The sequence below is a fragment of the Labeo rohita genome, chromosome 17 (assembly GCF_022985175.1).
Source record: "Labeo rohita strain BAU-BD-2019 chromosome 17, IGBB_LRoh.1.0, whole genome shotgun sequence".
Lineage (NCBI taxonomy): Eukaryota > Metazoa > Chordata > Actinopteri > Cypriniformes > Cyprinidae > Labeo > Labeo rohita.
The window spans coordinates 4606870-4630902 of record NC_066885.1 but is presented as its reverse complement, the minus strand read 5'-3'; the positions used below and the strand labels follow the sequence as shown (position 1 = coordinate 4630902).

Below are 24033 nucleotides of genomic sequence, written 5' to 3'. Positions count from 1 at the left end.
TGGACCAGGATTAGAGACGAACATTTGCGGTAAGGGAGAAAACTGGTTTTACCTGTTTATGTTTGATAAACAACCAACACTGCTTTTTTCTTTCTTGTGATAAAAGAAACCAGTTCAGTTGGTTTATAATAGTGAAACTATTTCAACAGACTGACTGCATTTTGTAAAAAGAAGAAGGTAAACAACAGCAGGAGAGAAAAACTGTTGAAATGCTGCTATATAGAGACAGAACAGATTTATGAATGAAGTTTGATTGATATTCTTCATTGTTGAGACAGGTAGGTTTAAATAATATTTTATTTAATATTTAATAGCATGTGTTAATCCTTTTATAATTGACTGTAATGTCAGTTTGTTTTGAGATAGATGCTTCATTCTCTATAGTTAGATTTTCATCTATTCTAGTATATATGTAATAATCCATCTGAAGTTGATCAGTGGTTTCTCAAAAATTAAATGAGCACATCAAGGTGACAGCAGTCTGAGAATAACAATGGACCCTTTTTACATTTCCAGGTTTGACACATGGAAGTAGTACAGTAAACTTCCATAGGTATATGGACCATAGTGAATATATATTTTGTATTACAGTTTGCTCAAACAGCAAACAAAACAATATTCAGTGGTGTTTTCACTACTTACCAAAATAGAGACAAACAGATTATGGCAGTGAGAACAAAGCAACATGTATGGTGATATAAATGTACATTAAATGTTAAAAAAGAGCCATCATTAGTTAATAACATATTATATTAACTAATGATGTACATTCATATGTTATTTACCACAGTGGTCAAAGCCATGTACTTCTGGTTTAATTAATCATTAACTAATGATTTGCAAATGTATCATTATGTTAGGACTTAACTTGTTAAGGCACAGAACTATTTACTAATTGTTAAGTGATATGTCAGTGTGGTTATGGATTTAGAATTAGTTAGCTAGTCATGTTCCTCAACAAGTAAAGTCATAACATAATGATATCTTTGTAAATCATTAGCTAATGATTAATTAAAACAGACAACTGGAAGTTGAAATGTGTGGCTTCAACCCATCGTGGTAATTAACACATGAATTTACACTATTAGTTAATAAAATATCTTATTAGGGAATTAATACATTTTGACACATTTACCTAATAACAATTTATTGATTACTTAATCTCTGAATAATATAGAATGTTCATTTGTTGCTGATGCAGTAATTATTAATAAATGGTTAAGTTCTTCATGAATTATACATTTAACTCATGATTATCTGTGCATTAGTTAAGCATGAATTAATGCATATTTGTGCACCCGTATTGTAAAGTGTTACCAAAAAATCAACATTGTGTTTCTGCTCCCCTTGTGAAAATAGCAGAAACCAATTGAGCCAGTTTATGACAGAAGTGAAACTATTTCAGCAGTCCGACTGCATTTTGTGATGGAAGAACTTGAAGTTAAAAACATCACAGTCTTAAGATCTAAGATTTGTACTTGTCATGAATCTGGTCTGTGACCTTCGGTCCGCTCACCACCAGATGTCACACTCGCTCTATCATTTCACACAGACTGTTGCATTGCACCCCGGACAACTACTCCCATCATCCATCGCGCTGATTGAGTCAGCACCTGTGGCCAATCAGGCACGCTATAGAAGCTCCGGACTTTCCCTCTGTAAGTCCCTCTGTAAGTTTCCCTCCCGGAGTATTGTGGTTATTGTTGTGGTTTATTGTATTGTTGTTTCACGTAGTTCCCAAGTTCCCAAGTTTTCTAGTTCCCGTGTTCCCTGTGTTTAGCGTTCTCGCCTGGCCATCTCGTCTCGTTTGTCTCGCCGCCTGCCTTCTGAACTCTCGCTCGTTTCACGGATTATTCCCTTTCCTTGCCCTTAATGGATTACGTTCGCCACGGATCGACCCACGCCTGCTACACGGACTATCCCCACGTCTCGCCTTTGTTACACCTGTTTGCTGTTGTGCTGACCCTGCCTGTTTTCACTATGTCTCTGTCTCGTCCATTGAATAAAAGCTTGCGTTTGGATCCGCTTGCCTCTCGCCTCTCACTCAACGTTACAGAATACTCCGTCACACAAGGATCCAGCAGCTTCAAACCCAGACATTCAACAGGTATAGACACAACCAAGATTCTATTCAGATTAAAACAAGGCCCACGAACTCTTGAACAGCACATCCGAGAATTCCTAGCCATTGCAAACCATTCAGACCTTCTGGACTATATTTTAATCGAAATCTTCTATGATGGCATAAATGAGCCTTTAAAAGCGAGACTGAGATGCGAGGGTCCGTGTTCATCATTTTTTTGGACTATGCATTGTTGTGTGTGGGCTCGTCCTTTACTATGGGTGTCGCAGAGGAGGAACGCAACATCGCGGTTGGGGCAGCCGCAAAGTTTAGTCAGCCATGAACCAGCATGCAATGGCGGCGACTGTGGCGTCCGTTCAAGTCAAGTTGCAGCTGTGTTTCCCGAGTCAAGCCAAGTTGCAGCTGTGTTTCCCGAGTCAAGCCAAGTTGTAGCTGTGTTTCCCGAGTCAAGTCAAGCTACAGCTGCTGTTCCAGAGTCAAGTCAAGATACGGCTGTATCTCCTGAGTCAAGTAAAGTCACAGCTGTCACTCCAGAGTCAAGCAAAATTACAGCTGTCGTTCCAGCGTCAAGTCAAGTTACAGCTGTGTTTCCCAGATCAAGTCAAGTTAAAGCTGTGTTTCCTGTGTCAAGGCAAGTCAAAGCTGCTCTTCCTAAGTCAAGTCAAGCTACAGCTGTTTCTCCCAAGTCAAGTCAAGATACAGCTGTTGTTCCAGTGTCAAGTCAAGTCACAGCAGTCGTTCCTGTGTCAAGCAAAGTCACAGCAGTCATTCCTGAATCAAGCAAAGTCAAAGCTGTCGTTCCTGAGTCAAGCAAAGTCAAAGCTGTCGTTCCTGAGTCAAGCAAAGTCACAGTCGGTCTTTACGAATCAAGTCAAGTCACTGCTGATCTTCACGAGCCAAGTCAAGTCACTGCTGATCTCCATGAGCCAAGTCAAGTCACCGCTGATCTTCACGAGTCAGGTCAAGTCACTGCTGATCTCCATGAGTCTTGTCAAGTCACTACTGAACTTCACAAGCCAGGTCAAGCCACAGCTGGTCTCCATGAGCCAAGTCAAGCCTCAGTTGATCTCCATGAACCAAGTCACGTCCCGTCTGACCGCCCAGAGTCAAGTCACGTCCCGTCTGACCACCCAGAGTCAAGTCACGTCCCGTCTGACCGCCCAGAGTCAAGTCACATTCCGTCTGACTGCCCAGAGCCTCGCCATGTCTCGTCCGACCGCCCAGAGCCTTGCCATGTCTCGTCTGACCGCCCAGAGCCTCGCCATGTCTCGTCTGACACCCCAAGGTCATGGCCTATCATGATGGCCAGCATGCTGGACCCACCACTAGTGTCAGTGCGGGCTGCAAACATCCCAGTGGCATCTGCTCCTTCTAATCAAACCATTAAAGAGGTCCTGCCACCCGCTGCAGCTCTTCCCTTAATGGCAGTTGCGTTGCCATTTGGTGTGTGTGGGCTGCACACTGTGCTCCTGAGGTCACGTCTGTTCACAAGTCTGCTCCTGAGGTCACGTCTGTTCACAAGTCTGCTCCTGAGGTCTCGTCTGATTACAAGTTTGCTCCAGAGGTCTCATCTGATCTCAAGTCTGCTCCAGAGCTCCCGTCTGATCACAAGTCTGCTCCAGAGCTCCCGTCTGATCACAAGTCTGCTCCAGAGGTCCCGTCTGATCACAAGTCTGCCCCAGAGGTCTCGTCTGATCACAAGTCTGCCCCAGAGGTCTCGTCTGATCACAAGTCTGCCCCAGAGATCTCGCCTGTTCACAAGTCTGCTCCAGAGGTCTCGTCTGACCACGAGTCAGCTCCAGAGGTGTCAGCATTTGCTGTAGAGCCTCCTAAGGAGGCGGCGTTCACCTATGAATTCTCTGCTTCTCTCTTTGTTCCATCTGCCTCCTCTGTCCCTGCTCTCCTCAGGTCCCAGTCCATGACGCGGGTGCCTGCTCTGGCCTGGAGGGCCCCTGCGCCTCCTGCTATGGCCTGGAGGGCCCCTGCGCCTCCTGCTCTGCCCTGGAGGGTCCCTGCGCCTCCTGCTGTGCCTCCTGCTCCGCCCTGGAGGGTTCCTTCGCCTCCTGCTGTGCCTCCTGCTCCGCCCTGGAGGGCTCCTGCGCCTTTTGCTCCACCTCCTGCTCCGCCCTGGTGGGCTCCAGCTCCGCCTGCTCCGCACTGGTGGGCTCCTGCCCTGCCGGTCCTGCCTTAGTAGCCTGGTCCTCCGCAAGGACCTGGTCCTCCAACCCTCGCCCTGTTTCGCCCCCGCCCCACCGCTCCCCTGGACTGTTGGTGGGTTGGAGCATCTGGAAGCCACTCTTTGGTGGGGGGCTCTGTCATGAATCTGGTCGGTGACCTTCGGTCCGCTCACCAACAGATGTCGCACTCGCTCTATCATTTCACACAGACTGTTGCATTGCACCCCGGACGACTACTCAAATCATCCATCACGCTGATTGAGTCAGCACCTGTGGCCAATCAGGCGCGCTATAAAAGCCCTGGACTTTCTCTCTGTAAGTCACGGAGTGTTGTGGTTATTGTTGTGGTTTATTGTATTGTTGTTTCGCGTAGTTCCCAAGTTCCCAAGTTTCCTAGTTCCCGTGTTCCCTGTGTTTGGCGTTCTTGCCTGGCCATCTCGTCTTGTTTGTCTCGCCGCCTGCCTTCTGAATTCTCGCTCGTTTCACTGATTATTCCCTCGCCTTGCCCTTAACGGATTACGTTCGCCACGTATCGACCCACGCCTGCTACACGGACTATCCCCACGTCTCGCCTTTGTTACACCTGTTTGCTGTTGTGCTGACCTTGCCTGTTTTCACTATGTCTCTGTCTCGTCCATTGAATAAAAGCTTGCGTTTGGATCTGCTCGCCTCTCGCCTCTCACTCAACGTTACAGTACTAAGATCTGTTTTTTGTGGGTTGTGCAATGTTAGTCCTGAAAGCTAACCTTTGTGCTAACATTGCACGTGCTCACAAAAAAATAGATCTTAGATAGATCAGAAAGCAACACAAAAATACGGATTTGACCAAAAATATGAGAAGCCGAACACACCAAAAGAAGAATGAATATGTGCTGCTCAAGTCAGCAATTATGAGATTGTCACACTTACATGAAAGAAGTCTGTCAGAAATAAAACCACAATGTTTGTAATGTGTGTGTGATCCTGAACTAAGATTGATGTCTCTGTGTGTGTTTGGATTAGAGCTGGAGGTATGCGAAAAGGAAGAAAACTGATTAAATGACTAACATCTGCTCACCTCTTTCATGTGAAAATAGAAACTATTTATGACAAAAGTGAAACTATTTCAGCTTTGAAAGTTTTTCAGTGAACATGGAATGAACGGAAGACACAGATTATTTTAATATTGTGTGCTGTTAGTGTAACAGGCAAGAATTCATAAAGTAATTTAGAAAAAAGCACATCCAAAAATGTAATTGTTTAATGTTTTGTTTTATATTATTCCTCTTGTATGTCTAAATAAGTCAGTGCAGTTGTTTTTATTGTCTATTTCTAAAGTCTTAATGAGGATAGAGAGTTTCAGCATTTCTAGAGGCCACCAGTGTGTTGAAGAGTGAAGAGCTGAAGAGTGACATCCATGGAGAAACTCCCTGATCTCAGTGATGGAGCAATGACCTCTGACCCTCAGTGAGTATAAATGTTATTTAATTACTGCAGTGACGTTTTTAATGGGACATTTCTCAAAATAATGAATTTTCATGAGCCAATGTAGGATATGCAAGATTGTTTTATCAGAAGCAGAAAGAGCTTTATTGCCAAGTAATTTGTCTTGGTGACAGGAGCTTCCAGTGCAGAAAGTATTATTTTATTTTTCCTCTCTAAATATATAAGAAAATACGAACTGCTCCAGCCTAATTAAAATCAATATTGTACATTAGATGATGAGAGCTATATGTAAATAATCTGAATGAGCTTTAGAACAGTGTAACGAGGACGCTGAGGCGGAAGTTGAAACCATATGCGGAAGTTTATTAACAGAAGCAGCGTACAAATAAACAGGCAGAGGGTCAATAACCGGAAGGCAGTCCAATAGCATACAACACACAATCGTAATCCAAGCAGCAGTGAGTTTAAGCAGGCAGTGGGTCAGATAACGAGAGAACAGTCCAGTATATCAAACGTAACAATGGGGGTAATCCAGAGAGCGATGGTCAGAGGCAGAAATAGGTCAAACCTTGTAAGCAGTCCACACAGGCAAACAATCCAAACAAGGGTGATCCGTAAACTCAGTAATCCAGAGACAAAGCAAAACAGCAACAGGTAATCCAACAGAGTAATAAACAACGCTCGGTAAGGCAGGTTAACTGGCAATACTTCGCAAGTGAGTGAGCACATGGTGAGTCCTTAAATACTGCCAAACAGGAAGTAGCAGTAGAAGCAGCAGAGGGAGCATGCAGGCAGTCCTGGGGTGAGGGCTCCCTCTGCTGGCTTGGCGTTACAGAATCCCCCCCCCTAGGAGCGACTCCTGGCGCTCAAAACAACAACAACAGTCCAGGTGGGTGGGGGAACAGAGGCAAAACAGGGGGTGGGACGGAGGGCCAGGTCCATGTAGAGCAGGTGGGCCTGGATCATGGAGCAGGGACAGACAGTGAAGCACTGGAGGACCTGGACCATGGAGCAGTGGCAGACAGCAAAGCACTGGAGGACCTAGGCCGTGGAGCTGTGGCAGACAGTGGAACCCTGGAGGACCTGGGCCGTGGAGCGACAGCAGACCGTGAAACTTTGACGTGCCTGGGCCGCGGAGCAATGACAGACAGTGGAACACTGGAGGTCCTGGGCCGTGAAGCAGTAGCAGACCATGTAGTACTGGAAGGCCAGGGCCATGGAGCAATGGCAGAGTAGGGAACCATGGTGGGGCAGGCAGAGCAGGTAGAGCTGGGAGCCATGGCGACACAGGCAGAGCAGGTAGAGCTGGGAGCCATGGCGACGCAGGCAGAGCAGACAGAGCAGGGAGCCGTGGCGAGGCAGGTAGAGCAGGCAGAGCAGGAAGCCATGGCGAGGCAGGCAGAGCAGGCATAACAGGGAGCCATTGCAGGGCAGGCAGAGCGGTGTGTACATGAATGATTTCTTTGGCCTTCTTGATTGCGACATGGCGGGCAGAGAGTTCATAATAGGCCTTCTTGGCTATGACATGACAGGCAGAGAGTCCATAGTAGGCCTTCTTGGCTATAACATGACAGGCAGAGAGTTCATCGTAGGCCTTTGTGACTGTGACATGACGGGCAGAGAGTTCATCGTAGGCCTTCGTGACTGTGACATGACGGGCAGAGAGTTCATGATAGGACGCCGCCCCCATAGGAGGATCTACAGCTTGCGCTGACACCTCTGGGGGCATGGGCGCAGATGCTTGGGCAGGTGTGGCAGGGCAATTATAAATGGCCTTCATGGCCGTGACAGGACAGGCAGAGAGTTCGTGGGGGAACGCCGCCCCTTGAGGAGATTCTGCAGCCGGAGCTGCCACTTCTGGGGGCATTGGCGCAGACTCATAGACAGAGGAGGCCTCTGTCGTAGACTTGTGGATAGATGAGGCCTCTGGAGCAGATTCGTGGACAGACGAGGCCTCTGGAGCAGACTCATGGACAGACAAGGCCTCTGGACCAGACTCGTGGATAGACGAGGCCTCTGGAGCAGACCTGTGGACAGATGAGGCCTTTAGAGCACAGTGTGCTGCCCACACACTGAAAATGGCGATGGCCATTACAGGCAGCACAGTAGATAGTGGGGTGTCTGTTGACCTTGTGGGTGCTGATGCTATGGGCTTGTGGCTTGTGAATGTGGGCTCTGCGTGGCTTGGGAGCGTGGGCTCTGCGTGGCTTGGGAGCGTGGGCTCTGCGTGGCTTGGGAGCGTGGGCTCTGCGTGGCTTGGGAGCGTGGGCTCTGCGTGGCTTGGGTCAGTAGATACGTGAGGTGGATTGAGAAGGTTAGAAGGGACCTGGTGAGGTTTTGGTAGGACAATAGCTCTTTGCCTTGACTCAGGGAGGCCTGCCGTGGCCGGACTTGACTCAGGGAGGCCTGCCGTGGCCGGACTTGACTCAGGGAGGCCTGCCGTGGCCGGACTTGACTCAGGGAGGCCTGCCGTGGCCGGACTTGACTCAGGGAGGCCTGCCGTGGCTTGACTTGGCTCAGGCAGGCCAGCTGTGGCTTGACTTGAGTCGGGAAGGTCAACTGTGACTTGACCTGGCTTGTGCAGTCCAGCTGTGACTTGACTTGGCTTGTGAAGGTCAACTGTGACTTGACTTGGCTCAGGGACAATAGCAGCAACTTGACTTGGCTGATGAAGAACAACCGTGGCGTGGCTTAGCTCAGGGAAGACAGCAGCAATTTGACTTGGCTTGTGAAGATCTGCTGTAACGTGACTTGACTCAGGAACAACGTGGCTTGACTCAGGAACAACGTGGCTTGACTCAGGAACAACGTGGCTTGACTCAGGAACAACGTGGCTTGACTCAGGAACAACGTGGCTTGACTCAGGAACAACGTGGCTTGACTCAGGAACAACGTGGCTTGACTCAGGAACAACGTGGCTTGACTCAGGAACAACGTGGCTTGACTCAGGAACAACGTGGCTTGACTCGTGGGGCACAGCTGTGACTTGGCTTGACTCGTGGGGCACAGCTGTGACTTGGCTTGACTCGTGGGGAACAGCTGTGACTTGGCTTGACTCGTGGGGAACAGCTGTGACTTGGCTTGACTCGTGGGGAACAGCTGTGACTTGGCTTGACTCGTGGGGAACAGCTGTGACTTGGCTTGACTCGTGGGGAACAGCTGTGACTTGGACTCGTGGGGAACAGCTGTGACTTGGCTTGACTCGTGGGGAACAGCTGTGACTTGGCTTGACTCGTGGGGAACAGCTGTGACTTGGCTTGACTCGTGGGGAACAGCTGTGACTTGACTTGGGGGAACAGCTGTGACTTGGCTTGACTCGTGGGGAACAGCTGTGACTTGGCTTGACTCGTGGGGAACAGCTGTGACTTGGCTTGACTCATGGGGAATAACAGCTGTATCTTGGCTTGGTTCGTGGAATACAGCTGTGACTTGGCTTGGTTCATGGGGAACAGCAGCGTTGGCTTGACTTGACTCTGTTGCTTGACTTGACTCTGTTGCTTGACTTGACTCTGTTGCTTGACTTGACTCTGTTGCTTGACTTGACTCTGTTGCTTGACTTGACTCTGTTGCTTGACTTGACTCTGTTGCTTGACTTGACTCTGTTGCTTGACTTGGCTCTGAAGCTTGACCGGGCTCTGAAGCTTGACCGGGCTCTGAAGCTTGACCGGGCTCTGAAGCTTGACCGGGCTCTGAAGCTTGACCGGGCTCTGAAGCTTGACCGGGCTCTGTAAGCTTGACCGGGCTCTGTAGCTTGGCCGGGCTCTGTAGCTTGGCCGGGCTCTGTAGCTTGGCCGGGCTCTGTAGCTTGACTCGACCCTGGAACTGGACTTGACTTGGAAGCCTGACTGGACTTGGAAACTTGACTTGACCCTGAAATTCGACTGGACTTGGAAGCTTTTGACCTTGGAGCAGCAACTGTAGCTTGACTTGGTTCTGCAGCTTGACTTGGTTCTGTAGCTGGACTTGGTTCTGCAGCTTGACTTGGTACAGGAACAGTAGCTGTAATCTTACTTGGCTCGGGGGTGGCAGCTGTGACCTTACTTGACTCAGGAAACACAGCCGAGACTTGACTTGATACAGCTGCAACTTGACCTGGATCAGGGGTAGCTGCCATTTTAGCTGCCCATACAGCCATTAGGGGTGAGTCCAGTACATGGGCCATCATGAGGCGTGGCTTGGAAACAGCGATTATTTTGTGGAGTGGCTCTGAGATGGCGGCCATCTTGTGAACAGGTTTGGGGTTGGCGGCCATCTTGTGGACTGGCTCTGGTATGGCGGCCATCTTGTGGACTGGTTCTGGAATGGCAGCCATCTTGTGAACAGGTTTGGGGATGGTGGCCATCTTGTGGACTGGCTCTGGAATGGCGGCCATCTTGTGAACAGGTTTGGGGTTGGCGGCCATCTTGTGAACAGGTTTGGGGATGGCGGCCATGACGGGTGCAGACTCTGGACGGGTGGCAGGCGTGGCGTGAGCAGGCCCTGGAGCGGCAGGCGTGGCGTGAGCAGGCCCTGGAGCGGCAGGCGTGGCGTGAGCAGGCTTTGTCTGGGCAGGCATGACGTGAACAGGCTTTGGCTTGGTGGATGTAGCTTGAACAGGCTGTGGTGTGGTGGTTACTGCGGGATTGCGGGGTCCCTCGTCTGCAATCCCAACAGTGTATGGTGATCCGCTTAAGAGCAAGGCATGATCGATATATTCCTCCAGTGACCAACAAATTTTCCCCCCTGGCAGAATTGAACTAATGGGCTCGTTTAATCCAAAACGAAAAAAGTCCTTTAGAGCCACATCATTAAAATCCACCAAATGACACAGTCCACAAAAATCCTCAACATAATCCTCTATGGCCCGGTCGCCTTGACGAAGGCAGATGAGACGAGATACTGCTGGGTTCATGATTTTGGTTGTGTATGTCGTAACTTCCGCTGGATTCAGGGGAGGCGAAGTATTCTGTAACGAGGACGCTGAGGCGGAAGTTGAAACCATATGCGGAAGTTTATTAACAGAAGCAGCGTACAAATAAACAGGCAGAGGGTCAATAACCGGAAGGCAGTCCAATAGCATACAACACACAATCGTAATCCAAGCAGCAGTGAGTTTAAGCAGGCAGTGGGTCAGATAACGAGAGAACAGTCCAGTATATCAAACGTAACAATGGGGGTAATCCAGAGAGCGATGGTCAGAGGCAGAAATAGGTCAAACCTTGTAAGCAGTCCACACAGGCAAACAATCCAAACAAGGGTGATCCGTAAACTCAGTAATCCAGAGACAAAGCAAAACAGCAACAGGTAATCCAACAGAGTAATAAACAACGCTCGGTAAGGCAGGTTAACTGGCAATACTTCGCAAGTGAGTGAGCACATGGTGAGTCCTTAAATACTGCCAAACAGGAAGTAGCAGTAGAAGCAGCAGAGGGAGCATGCAGGCAGTCCTGGGGTGAGGGCTCCCTCTGCTGGCTTGGCGTTACAGACAGAGACTAACAGAATGGATTTATGAACTGAATGAATTTGTGTTTGATGTTCAGTTGATTGCTGATGAGACAGGGAGGTTTGAAAAACACATTTCTGGACTCATCATGCATTGATTAATAATTATTAGCATGTGTACATACAATTTTTATTCATCTCAGTAGAGAGTTTGTCTTACTCTTGCCCCTTTGAAATACTTGTACATAAAGTTCAGTATGGCGTTTGCAATATTTTATTATTGTGTGTGGCATAAGTGTAACTGAAACCATACAGTGTATTTTATATCTATTTTTTATACTTTGCATAATTTTATTGTCTATTTCTGCAGCACTGCTTGTAAAATGAATCTCTGTGAGAAGACAGAGCAGGAGGAGGAGGATGTTTGCACACATAAAGCAGCATCTCCAGAACCCAGCTGTGTGTCTATGAAGAGTGACAAATCCATGGATCATCCCATAGATCTCAGTGATGAAGCAGTGACCTCTGACCCTGAGTGAGTGTAAGCAAGGTGGAAAATCTCAACTATGATTACTATATACGCACAAATATATACATGCTGCATAGGGCTGACTAGTTGGGTTTTCAGTCTATTTTTGCTTAATTTGAAAAGTTATTTGAGAATCTGAAGTTTGGTCAACGCTACAGTTGACATGTTCCCTAACAAATTTTTTCTAGACAGCTAGTGTGATGCTGTCTGAACTGACACTTCTGTGTACATGTATTTTTTTTTTCTTCAGATAAGTACAGAGCCTTGCACATGACATTGGGTGGGATAAAAGGATAGATAGATGATATATAGATAGATAGATGAGGTAAGATAATAGATAAGATAATAAGATGTTAGCAGATATTATGTTGACAATCTATTCATACAGTACTTTAATGATCGGTAATTGACATATAGTTGCAAAGTTCCATAGTAGAATATCTAAAGTGGCCCATCAAAATAAAGTGTTAAATTTTCTGTTTCTGCAGAGTGAAGAGAGATGAGGTGAAGAGATCATTGACGCCTAGTCAGACTCATCTGATTAATACCCATCACAAAACCAGCATGAAGAACAAATATGAGAGTTTATTTGAGGGAATCAAACTGCAGGAGAATCAAACCCTCCTGAACAGGATATACACACAGCTCTACATCATAGAGGGAGAGAGTGAAGGAGTTAATGAAGAACATGAGGTTTTACAGATGGAGAAATCACTCAGAACACAAGACACTCCAATCTACTGCAATGACATCTTTAAACCCTTACATCAACCAGGATGTGAGGAGAAAGACAAAATCAAGACTGTTCTTACTAAAGGCATTGCTGGGATTGGAAAAACTGTCTCTGTGCAGAAGTTTATTCTGGACTGGACTGAAGGAAAAGCCAATCAGGATGTAGATTTCATGTTTGTGCTTACATTTCGAGAGCTGAACTTGATTAAAGATCACCAGTACAGTCTTCACAGACTTCTGCTGGACTTTCATCCTGAACTTCAAGATCTAGACTCAAAGATTTATGAGGAGTGTAAAATTGTTTTCATCTTTGATGGTCTGGATGAAAGCAGAATCACACTGATGTTTTCAGATGATGAGAAAGTTTGTGATGTGAATGAGTCTTCAACAGTGGGTGTGTTGATGTCAAACCTCATCAGAGGAGAGCTGCTTTCCTCTGCTCTTATCTGGATCACCTCCAGACCAGCAGCGGCCAATCAGATCCCCTCAAAATACATCAACCGAGTGACAGAAATTCAGGGATTCAATGAGCCTCAGAAGGAGGAATATTTCAGGAGGAGAATCAGTGATGAGCATCAAGCCAACAGAATCATCTCACACATTAGAAGATCAAGAAGCCTCAACATCATGTGTCACATACCCGTCTTCTGCTGGATCTCAGCCACTGTGCTTCAAAACCTCCTGAAACAAGATGAGAGTGCAGAAATCCCTCAAACTCTGACTGAAATGTACATCCACTTCCTGCTGACTCAGATCAATATAAGGAATCAGAAGTATGATGAGAGAGATCCAGAGAAACTCCTGCAATCCAACAGAGATGTGATTGTGAAATTTGCTGAACTGGCTTTCAGGCAGCTGATGAAGGGTAATGTGATTTTCTATGAGGAGGACCTGATTGAGAGCGGCATAGATGTTACTGACACCTTAGTGTATTCTGGGATTTGCACTGAGATCTTTAAGCAGGAATCTGTGATTCATCAGAGGAAAGTATACTGCTTCATACATCTGAGCTTTCAGGAATTTCTAGCTGCTTTCTTTGTGTTTTACTCCTATGTAGTCAAGAATAAGAAATCACTTATGTTGTTTCTGAGTGAACAGTATAAGAGGTACAGTCGGGGAAACTCTATGTATGACCTATTAAAAATAGCAGTTAATAAATCTTTAAAGAGTGAAAATGGACACCTGGATCTTTTCCTGCGGTTCCTGCTAGGCATCTCATTGGAGTCCAATCAGAGAATCTTACAGGATATACTGACACATACAGTGAACAGCTCAGAGAGTATCAATAAAATTACACAGTACATTAAAGACAGAATCAAGGGTGCTGAACGTCTCTCAGCTGACAGAAGCATCAATCTGTTCCTCTGTTTGCTGGAAATGAAGCATCAGACTCTGTACAGAGAAATTCAGGAGTTTGTAAAAACAGAGAATCACTCAGTGAAAGAACTCTCTTCATCTCACTGCTCAACAATCGCCTACATGCTTCAAATATCAGAGGAGGTGCTGGATGGGTTTGATCTCAAGAAATACAACACATCAGATGAGGGTAGAAGGAGACTGTTACCAGCTGTGGTGAACTGCAGAAAAGCTCTGTGAGTATTAATTTATGTGATCGGAGATGGAACTGAATGTGTCTGTTATGTTGACACACATGACCATTGTAATTCCTCCATAAAACTAGGACACTGTTATCTTTGACATGACAATAATTCACAGGGAAATCAGAAGCCAAAATATTGAGAGCATGTTAAAGTACTTTGTTTCATTTTATACCACAGGGCTGTTAAATGCTTGTTTCTGATTGGTTGACAGGCGTTCTGTGTGCAATTATTTTTCAGTCAGTGCACAGCTATGAAGTAGTTTCAGGTCTGTTGACTGCATCACAGTTCCATATCACTGCACCAAACGGGGCGTCGCTAGTGGGGGGAAAATGGTAACAGAGTGCATAGGGCCCAGAGGTCTGGGGGGCCCGCGATCCACCCCATGCAAATATGAAAAAATATTTAGGAGCACCAGTGCAAATGACCCAATCAGCATATTTGTATTTGCACTCGAGAGCTTCAAAGGTTTCTATAACATGTTTTTGCAGCGTTGAGTAATGTATGGCAGACTTGTCGATTGATTCCTTGAACACAATATTAATCAGAATCCACTAAATCCTCTTAAACTCATAAATCCTTATAACAAAGACACAATGAAAATAAAATTCATTCACATTCATTGTGCAGTGTAGAGAGCTTTGTTTACAATGGAACCTTTGAGATCGCTTAAAGATTATTAAGGGAGTTTGCAAATGTGATATTGATTTAATCAAAGTCCGTTTAAAGGAGAAGTCCACTTTCAGAACAACAATTCACAAATAATTTACTCACCCACCTTGTCATCCAAGATATTTATGTCTTTCTGTCTTCAGTCGAAAATAAATTATGGTTTTTGAGGAAAGCATTTCAAGATTTTTCTTCATATAATGGACTTTAATTGTGCCCCTGATTTTGAACTTCCAAAATGTAGTTTAAATGCAGCTTCAAAGGGCTCTAAATGATCCCAGCCGAGGAAGAAGGGTCTTATCTAGTGAAAGGATATGTCATTTTTGAACTTAGATGTGATTCGTAGTAGTGATGGGAAGTTTGGATCATTTTACCGACTCTGACCTTTGAGTCTCGTTCAGCAAAATGAACAAATCTTTTTTCGAGTCATTTCATTAATTTTAGCAAAATCACCATCATGTGACAGCCCCATAAGATGAACAAACGACTCGAAAAACCAGAAGACTCGAAACAGGTGAACTAATTCCAGTACAGAACCTAATAAGATGTTGCGCATGTGTGACTGAACAAATCACTCTCCGAGATGACTCGTTCTTGCGAGTCACATTACAGATTAGTTCAAAATGAACGAATCATTCAAGAACGACCCGTGGACTCGCATCCGAGAGCCTGTGCTACACGAGCTTTTGTGCTTAAAAAGTATACAAATTTTTATTTTTCAAAAAAAAATGATAGATTGTTTCGCTAGACAAGACCCTTCTTCCTCAGCTGGGATCGTTAGAGCCCTTTGAAGCTGCATTTAAACTACATTTTGGAAGTTCAAAATCGGGGGGCACAATTGAAGTCCATTCTATGAAGAAAAATCCTGAAATGCTTTCCTCAAAAACCATAATTTCTTTACGACTGACGACAGAAAGACATGGACATCTTGGATGACAAGGGGGTGAGTAAATTATTTGTAAATTGTTGTTCTGGAAGTGGACTTCTCCTTTAAGGCAAGTCATTTGCCTTTAAGGTCATCTTTGAAACGCCTGTCAGGGAGGCAAGTGCAGCTCCTATCTATTTGAATGGGGAAACATCAAATTCTCCAAAACTGTTCACCAAGATTACGATTAAATTTCATATTTGAAATCAGCAATGAAATCTGACAACATACTACTTAATAAATATAGTTCCTTATGTTCCAATAGTGTTGGGAATTCTTCCCCTTTAAGTAAGAAACTTGCGATCTGCGTCATGTTAGTAATGACTTGCGTAAATAACGTAGTGCGGTGTTCATAGCATGTACGGTTTTAACATAATTGTCTATTCACAAAGTTACTTCAGCGCAGCAGTCATATCGCAGCGTTTATGTGCAAGAGAAAGTGCTCGACAAAGTAAGTTACTTTGTATATTGTTAATCACTTAGATTGTTATGGTGCATCACAATTGTGTTAACCTTGACAGTATTTATGATGTTATTAATGTTTAGCGATCTTTCTGGGTGTAATTTGATCCTGTTTAACGAGCCGATTAGCCCGTTAGCATTGTGATGTGCGTTGTTCATGTTTACAACTTTATTACCTTTACATGTAACATTTTCAGGGTGATAATACCTTTTAACGATTATCATTACTAACGCATATATTAATGATGCAGTCTCCTTCTTATACATAATTATATTTAATCGTTTGTAATCTTCATTGCACTACGCAGTTTGTTATTCTCACTGAGATATTGCTGAGATATTTCTCATTTATATTTTATTTATCAGTGCATTTTACAAAGTTGTTTATTACAGAGTTTGTGATATGTTGAGTCATTGGTTGTATTTATACAATGAGTATTTATTTCTGTTGTTTTATTTATTTCAGAAACTACCTCAAATGCACTAACTTGTGTATATGGTCAAATCTTGCGCAATAAACGGCCAAACTCAATATAATGACTCTGACTCCCTGACAAGAGTTCTGCAGCGGTCAATAACGTATTTACCAGCCTTCAGTGGGGCAATCCATAACAAATAGTGTTAAAAAAAAGCTTATTTTTCAGGCAAAATCAGCCAGTGCGCATGTGCAGTACTGAGCGTCTCAGAACTAGAGGTCTTCACGGGTCCAAAAATTCGTACCCGAACCCGAAGAGACCCGTAAATTTGTTGCACGGAACCGACCCGGACCCGTATTTAATTTGAAAGTGGGACCCGAACCCATGCAGACCCGAGAAATGCCTTAAATTTACTACCCGGACCCGATGCGGACCCGACCGTTATTCGTAAATCGGACCTGAACCCGGCTGGGAAGACAGAGACCCGACTGCACCCGGTCAGCACATATTACACAGCAAACTGCTAACAAATCAATAAACAAGTTGCAAAAAACTTTTTGGTTTACCTACTGTTAGTAGCCCAAACTGTGATCGACCCTCCTTGACACTAACATTTTCGTCCATGTTCCTCTCTCTTGCCGAGTGAAAGAACCTTCTTAATTTATTTATTATTCCAGCTTGGAGCAGTTTTTTTTCTTACAAAAAACGAACAGAACAGGAAGTGCGTTACACTTTACTGCGTGCGCAGTGGTGTAGTGGTGTCTGGAGAAGTATACTCAATTTATTCAAGGTATTGTTTTCGTTATAATGTACTGATTCAAATTAGTAATCAACAATTAATTATCATGTTACCACTCTGAGTTACATGCTCTCGCGCATGCAGGCGGCATTTCTGTCACGAAGCAGGACGAAGCGGGCGTGGGCGCGGGCGGGCGCGGGCGCAATCATTTTTCAAAGGAAGCTCCACCTAGTTAATCTTATGAAGCTTAAAGGAGGAATTCACATGAGACAGCTTGGTACCGTCCGCTTGCAGTACTAGCGTTAACTTCGCATCACAGATGTTTTTTTTCCCCACCTTATTTCCCGCTCACACTTTCCTCGTCCTAATTTTACAAGTTGCAAGTTACAAAACACACGCAAAGTGCTGACCAACACTGATCACTGGCGGGTGCTGTGTTCTCCGATCGATTCGGGTATTACACACAAATGTTAAACAGACACGGGACCCGAGGTAATAGATTGGGACCCGACCTGGACCCGACTGACCATTTAAAATATAGACCCAAACCCGTACGGGTCCCGGGTCGGGTCTCGGGTCCTCCGTGAAGACCTCTACTCAGATCACTGACTCTTTCTATAGCAACCGGGACTTCTATCGGCAGCTGCAGTGACGCGCTGACTTTACTATTCAACGATTGGCTCTTTCATTAAAGGGGTCATCGGATGCCAAGTTCACTTTTTCATGTTGTTTGAACATTAATGTGTGTTGGCAGTGTATGTACAAATCTACCCTACAATGATAAAAATCCATGAGGTGGCTTTTAATTAATCTGTAAATATAATATCCCCTTTATCAAATCGAGCCATTCTCAGATGCCTGTCACACCGACAGAGGCCGCTCCCATGATAGTTGATTGACATTAGCGTCTTACTTCAGACCAGCTATCACAGTCCAGTAACCTCAATTGTTTTGATGCTGGAGCAGGGATGTAAACAAGATTGAACGATTGAGGTGTTGTGTTGCTGGATGTAATAATGAACATAGTGGTCGTCATTTACTCCTGACATCTGAGCCGCTGAAGATGCAGTAGATTACGTTTGTTTGTGAATGGAATGCGCCTCCCGATCTACATATATCTGTCTATGTTCGCGCAAATCATTCGTGATCCAGCTTCACTTACAGCTGAAGTGAGTATAAGGGTTTTTTTATGAATCTTTGCAATTGCCTTTCCTTATAACGTGGTAGTTAGGAAGTTTAGCAGCTAGACGCTAAATGCGGTTAAAGTAAAAAGGCTCGTCAATCCACAGAGAGAAGAGAGGGGCAGGGTGAGCAGAGCTCATTTGCATTTAAAGGGACAACCCCTTAGAATGAGATGATTTTTGCGGACCTCATTTGGACAAGGTAAAAAGGGTGTTGTTTTACACAACCATTGAGAATTTTTAACCAAAGTATATTATAGACATTTCATTAAGACCCTAAAGAATCATATCAACTTGTGGAAAATGTCTCCAAGTAAACACAGCAATGTTTTGTTCATGAATGAATGTGCATTTAAAACAAATCTGAGTTAACGATTCAACTACTCAATCATAAAAAGATAGACACTTACTTAGTTCAAACAAATCAATTGAATGAATGATTCAGTGATAAACTTAGTGACTTGCCGCCACCTACTGGCAGTTTTAGTTTAATTTTTAAAGTATCATTTCAGTTATTTAAGTCATTTTAATCAATCAATCAATCAATCAATCAATCAATATTTCTGTTTTTCAAAATGTTATATTTAAGAACTTAAGCCCATAACATTGTTATGAATTAAAAACATCCATGTCACCTCTGAGCCTCATTAAAGGTCTGTAAATATACCTAAATGCCACTTTTATGTTAGTCTGTGCCATCTCTGTAGTGCAAATGATTTTTGTTAATATTGATTTCTTTTCTTAATCTTTCTTTCTTATTTGATTGTTTGAATTAGAAATTTAAAAAAGCTTATATATAAATATATATATTTTTAATTTGACATAAAAGATGAGATACTTTTAGTAAAGTAAGAAAAAAGTGCCCCTGTAAATAACTTTAAGGAGTCAAATATCACCCTGTAATGGGAAGGCTAATTTTTGTTATTGATCAGAAAGTGCTCTTAATTTTTTTTAAAAAGTAAGCAGCAGCTTGTAAGACATTGACCAAGCGTAGAGAGAGAGAGAGAGAGAGAGAAAAATAGAGACCATTTTCCATGGTTTTCCACAAAATAACATTTTATTATCTATCAATTTTATTATTATTATATAGCAAACGTAATAGCATTACATTTAGAGTAAGTAACAGAGGCTTGACTGTTGTTAAAGAATAAAAATAATGCTGCTGTAACGCCAAGCCAGCAGAGGGAGCCTTCACCCCAGTACTGCCTGCATGCTCCCTCTGCTGCTTCTACTGTCACTTCCTGTTTGGCAGTATATAAGGACTCACCATGTGCTCACACGTTGCGAAGTATTGCCAGTTTCACCTGCCTTACCAAGCGTTTATTATTACTCTGTTGGATTACCTGTTGCGACCTTGCTTTGTTTATGGACTCTTGATTTCACGGATTACCCCTGTTGGATTGTTTGCACGTTTGGACTGTTTTCAAGGTTTGACCCTTTTCTGCCCTTTGACTATCGCTCCCTGGATTTCCCTATTGTTACGGTTGCTTTCATGGACTGTCTGCTTGGTATTTGACCCACTGCCTGTTTAAACTCTCTGCTGTTTGGATTACGTTTACGTTTTGGACTGCTTCTCCGGTTATTGACCCTTTGCCTGTTTCATCGTGTATGTTTGCTGTTGTTTATAATAAACTTCTGCAATTGGATTCTACACCGCCTCAGCGTCCTCACGTTACAGAATACTTCGCCTCCCCTGAAGCCAGCAGAAGTTACAGCGCACACACAACCAGAATCATGAACCCAGCAGTATCCCGTCTCATCTGCCTTCGTCAAGGCGACCGGTCCATAGAGGAGTATGTCGAGGATTTTTGTGGACTGTGTTATCAAGTAGATTTTAATGATGTGGCACTTAAGGACTTTTTTCGTTTTGGTTTGAACGAGCCCATTAGTTCACGTCTGCCAGGGGGAAAAATTTGTTGGTCACTGGAGGAATATATCGATCATGCTCTGCTCCTAAGCGGATCACCATACACTGTTGGGATTGTGGACGAGGGACCCCGCAATCCCGCAGTAACCACCACACCACAGCCTGTGCACGTCATGCCTGCCAAGCCAAAGCCTGTTCAAGCCACATCCACCAAGCCAAAGCCTGCTCACGCCATGCCTGCCGCTCCAGGGCCTGCTCACGCCATGCCTGCCGCTCCAGGGCCTGCTCACGCCATGCCTGCCGCTCCAGGGCCTGCTCACGCCACGCCAGAGTCTGCACGCAAGATGGCCGCCGCCACGCCAGAGTCTGCACGCAAGATGGCCGCCGCCACGCCAGAGTCTGCACGCAAGATGGCCGCCGCCACGCCAGAGTCTGCACGCAAGATTGCCGCCGCCACGCCAGAGTCTGCACGCAAGATGGCCGCCGCCACACCAGAGTCTGCACGCAAGATGGCCGCCATCCCCAAACCTGTTCACAAGATGGCTGCCATTCCAGAGCCAGTCCACAAAATGGCCGCCATCCCAGAGCCAGTCCACAAAAAGGCCGCCATCCCCAAACCTGTTCACAAGATGGCCACCATTCCAGAGCCACTCCACAAAATAATCGCTGTTTCCAAGCCATGCCTCATGATGGCCCATGTACTGGACTCACCCCTATTGGCTGTATGGGCAGCTAAAATGGCAGCTACTGTTCCTGTGCCAAGTCAAGCTACAGAACCAAGCCAAGCTACAGAACCAAATCAAGCTACAGTTGCAGCTCCAGGGTCAAGTCAAGCAACAGAGTCAAGTCAAGCAACAGAGTCAAGTCAAGCCAAAGCTACTGTTCTCCATGAATCAAGCCAAGTTACAGCTGTTGTTCCCCATGAATCAAGCCAAGTCACAGCCGTTGTTCCCCATGAGTCAAGCCAAGATACAGCTGTTCTCTACGAGTCAAGCCAAGATACAGCTGTTCCCTACGAGTCAAGCCAAGATACAGCTGTTCCCTACGAGTCAAGCCAAGTCACAGCTGTTCCCCACGAGTCAAGCCAAGTCACAGCTGTTCCCCAAGCCAAGTCACAGCTGTTCCCCACGAGTCAAGCCAAGTCACAGCTGTTCCCCACGAGTCAAGCCAAGTCACAGCTGTTCCCCACGAGTCAAGCCAAGTCACAGCTGTTCCCCACGAGTCAAGCCAAGTCACAGCCCCCACGAGTCAAGCCAAGTCACAGCTGTTCCCCACGAGTCAAGCCAAGTCACAGCTGTTCCCCACGAGTCAAGCCATGTTGTTCCTGAGCCAAGCCATGTTGTTCCTGAGTCAAGCCATGTTGTTCCTGAGTCAAGCCAGGTTACAGCAGATCTTCACAAGCCAAGTCAAATTGCTGCTGTCTTCCCTGAGCTAAGCCACGCCACGGTTGTTCTTCATGAGCCAAGTCAAGTTGCTGCTATTGTCCCTGAGCTAAGTCAAGTCACAGTTGACCTTCACAAGCCAAGTCAAGTCACAGCTGGACTGCACGAGCCAGGTCAAGTCACCGCTGTTCTTCCCAAGTCAAGTCCGGCCACGGCAGGCCTCCCTGAGTCAAGTCCGGCCACGGCAGGCCTCCCTGAGTCAAGTCCGGCCACGGCAGGCCTCCCTAACTCAAGGCAAAAAGCTATTATCCTACCAAATCCTCATCTGGTCCCCTATAACATTTCTAACCCAAGCCACGCAGAGCCCACGCTCCCAAGCCACGCAGAGCCCACGCTCCCAAGCCACGCAGAACCCACGCTCCCCAAGCCCACCACGCAGAGCCCACATTCACAAGCCACAAGCCCATAACATCAGCACCCACAAGGTCAACAGACACCCCACTAGCTGCTGTGCTGCCTGTAATGGCCGTAGCCATCCTCAGTATGTGGGCAGCATACTGTGCTCCAGAGGCCTCTTCTGTCCAAAAGTCTGCTCCCGAGGCCTCACCGGTCCACGAGTCTGCCCCGGAGGCCTCGCCTGTCTACGAAACCGCCTCCAGAAGCTTCGTCTGTCTACGAGACCACTTCAGAAGCTTCGTCTATCCACGAGTCTGCTCTAGAGGCCTCACCTGTCCACAAGTCTGCGCCAGAGGCCTCGTCTGTCCACGAGTCTACGTCAGAGGCCTCCTCTGTTAAGGACTCTGCGCCTATGCCCCCAGAAGTGGCAGCTCCGGCTGCAGAATCTCCTCAAGGGGCGGCGTTTCCCCACGGACTCTCTGCCTGTCCAGTCACGGCCATGAAGGCCATTTATAATTGCCCTGCCACACCTGCCCAAGCATCTGCGCCCATGCCCCCAGAGGTGTCAGCGCAAGCTGTAGATCCTCCTATGGGGGCGGCGTCCTATCATGAACTCTCTGCCCGCCATGTCGCTATCAAGAAGGCCAAAGAAATCATTCATTTGCACACCGCTCTGCCTGCCCTGCAATGGCTCCCTGCTACGCCTGCTCTGCCTGCCTCGCCATGGCTTCCTGCTCTGCCTGCTCTACCTGCCTCGCTATGGCCCCCTGTTCTGTCTGCTCTGCCTGCCTCGCCACGGCTCCCTGCTCTGCCTGCTCTGCCTGCCTCGCTATGGCCTCCTGTTCTGTCTGCTCTGCCTGCCCCACCATGGTTCCCTACTCTGCCATTGTGCCACGGCCCTGGCCTTCCAGTACTTCATGGTCTGCTACTGCTTCACGGCCCAGGACCTCCAGTGTTCCACTGTCTGTCATTGCTCTGCGGCCCAGGCACGTCAGTATTTCACGGTCTGCTGTCGCTCCACGGCCCAGGTCCTCCAGGTTTCTACTGTCTGCCACAGCACCGCGGCCCAGGACCTCCAGGGTTCTACTGTCTGCCACAGCCCCACGGCCCAGGTCCTCCAGTGCTTCACTGTCTGCCACGGCACCACGGCCCAGGACCTCCAGGGTTCTACTGTCTGCCACAGCCCCACGGCCCAGGTCCTCCAGTGCTTCACTGTCTGCCACTGCTCCATGGTCCAGGTCCTCCAGTGCTTCACTGTCTGCCACTGCTCCATGGCCCAGGTCCTCCTGTGCTTCACTGTCTGCCACTACTCCATGGTCCAGGTCCTCCAGTGCTTCACTGTCTGTCCCTGCTCCACGATCTAGGCCCACCTGCTCTACATGGACCTGGCCCTCCATCCCACCCCCTGTTTTGCCTCTGTTCCCCCACCCACCTGGACTGTTGTTTGAGCGCCAGGAGTCGCTCCTAGGGGGATTCTGTAACGCCAAGCCAGCAGAGGGAGCCTTCACCCCAGTACTGCCTGCATGCTCCCTCTGCTGCTTCTACTGTCACTTCCTGTTTGGCAGTATATAAGGACTCACCATGTGCTCACACGTCGCGAAGTATTGCCAGTTTCACCTGCCTTACCAAGCGTTTATTATTACTCTGTTGGATTACCTGTTGCGACCTTGCTTTGTTTATGGACTCTTGATTTCACGGATTACCCCTGTTGGATTGTTTGCACGTTTGGACTGTTTTCAAGGTTTGACCCTTTTCTGCCCTTTGACTATCGCTCCCTGGATTTCCCTATTGTTACGGTTGCTTTCATGGACTGTCTGCTTGGTATTTGACCCACTGCCTGTTTAAACTCTCTGCTGTTTGGATTACGTTTACGTTTTGGACTGCTTCTCCGGTTATTGACCCTTTGCCTGTTTCATCGTGTATGTTTGCTGTTGTTTATAATAAACTTCTGCAATTGGATTCTACACCGCCTCAGCGTCCTCACGTTACAGCTGCATTACCACCGCATTAATTTTCAATAATTCAACATTC

The 24033-nt window shown here is 46.3% G+C and overlaps 1 protein-coding gene across 4 annotated transcripts in view; it reads left to right on the top strand.

Moving 5' to 3' along the window:
- Positions 1-134: 134 nt before the first annotated feature.
- Positions 135-24033, top strand: part of LOC127179700 (NACHT, LRR and PYD domains-containing protein 3) — a 32147-nt gene continuing 8248 nt past the window's right edge. Inside the window, exons 1-5 of one of the 4 annotated variants that reach the window (XM_051133392.1) lie at positions 146-278; positions 1553-1658; positions 5578-5706; positions 11477-11641; positions 12124-13959. In XM_051133392.1, coding sequence (XP_050989349.1) covers positions 5657-5706; positions 11477-11641; positions 12124-13959 — 2051 coding nt within the window. In that variant the 5' untranslated portion in view covers positions 146-278; positions 1553-1658; positions 5578-5656. Of the gene's footprint in view, positions 279-1552; positions 1671-5552; positions 5707-11476; positions 11642-12123; positions 13960-24033 lie in introns of all 4 variants that reach the window. The other 3 variants (XM_051133390.1, XM_051133391.1, XM_051133393.1) reach the window with 3 other exon arrangements.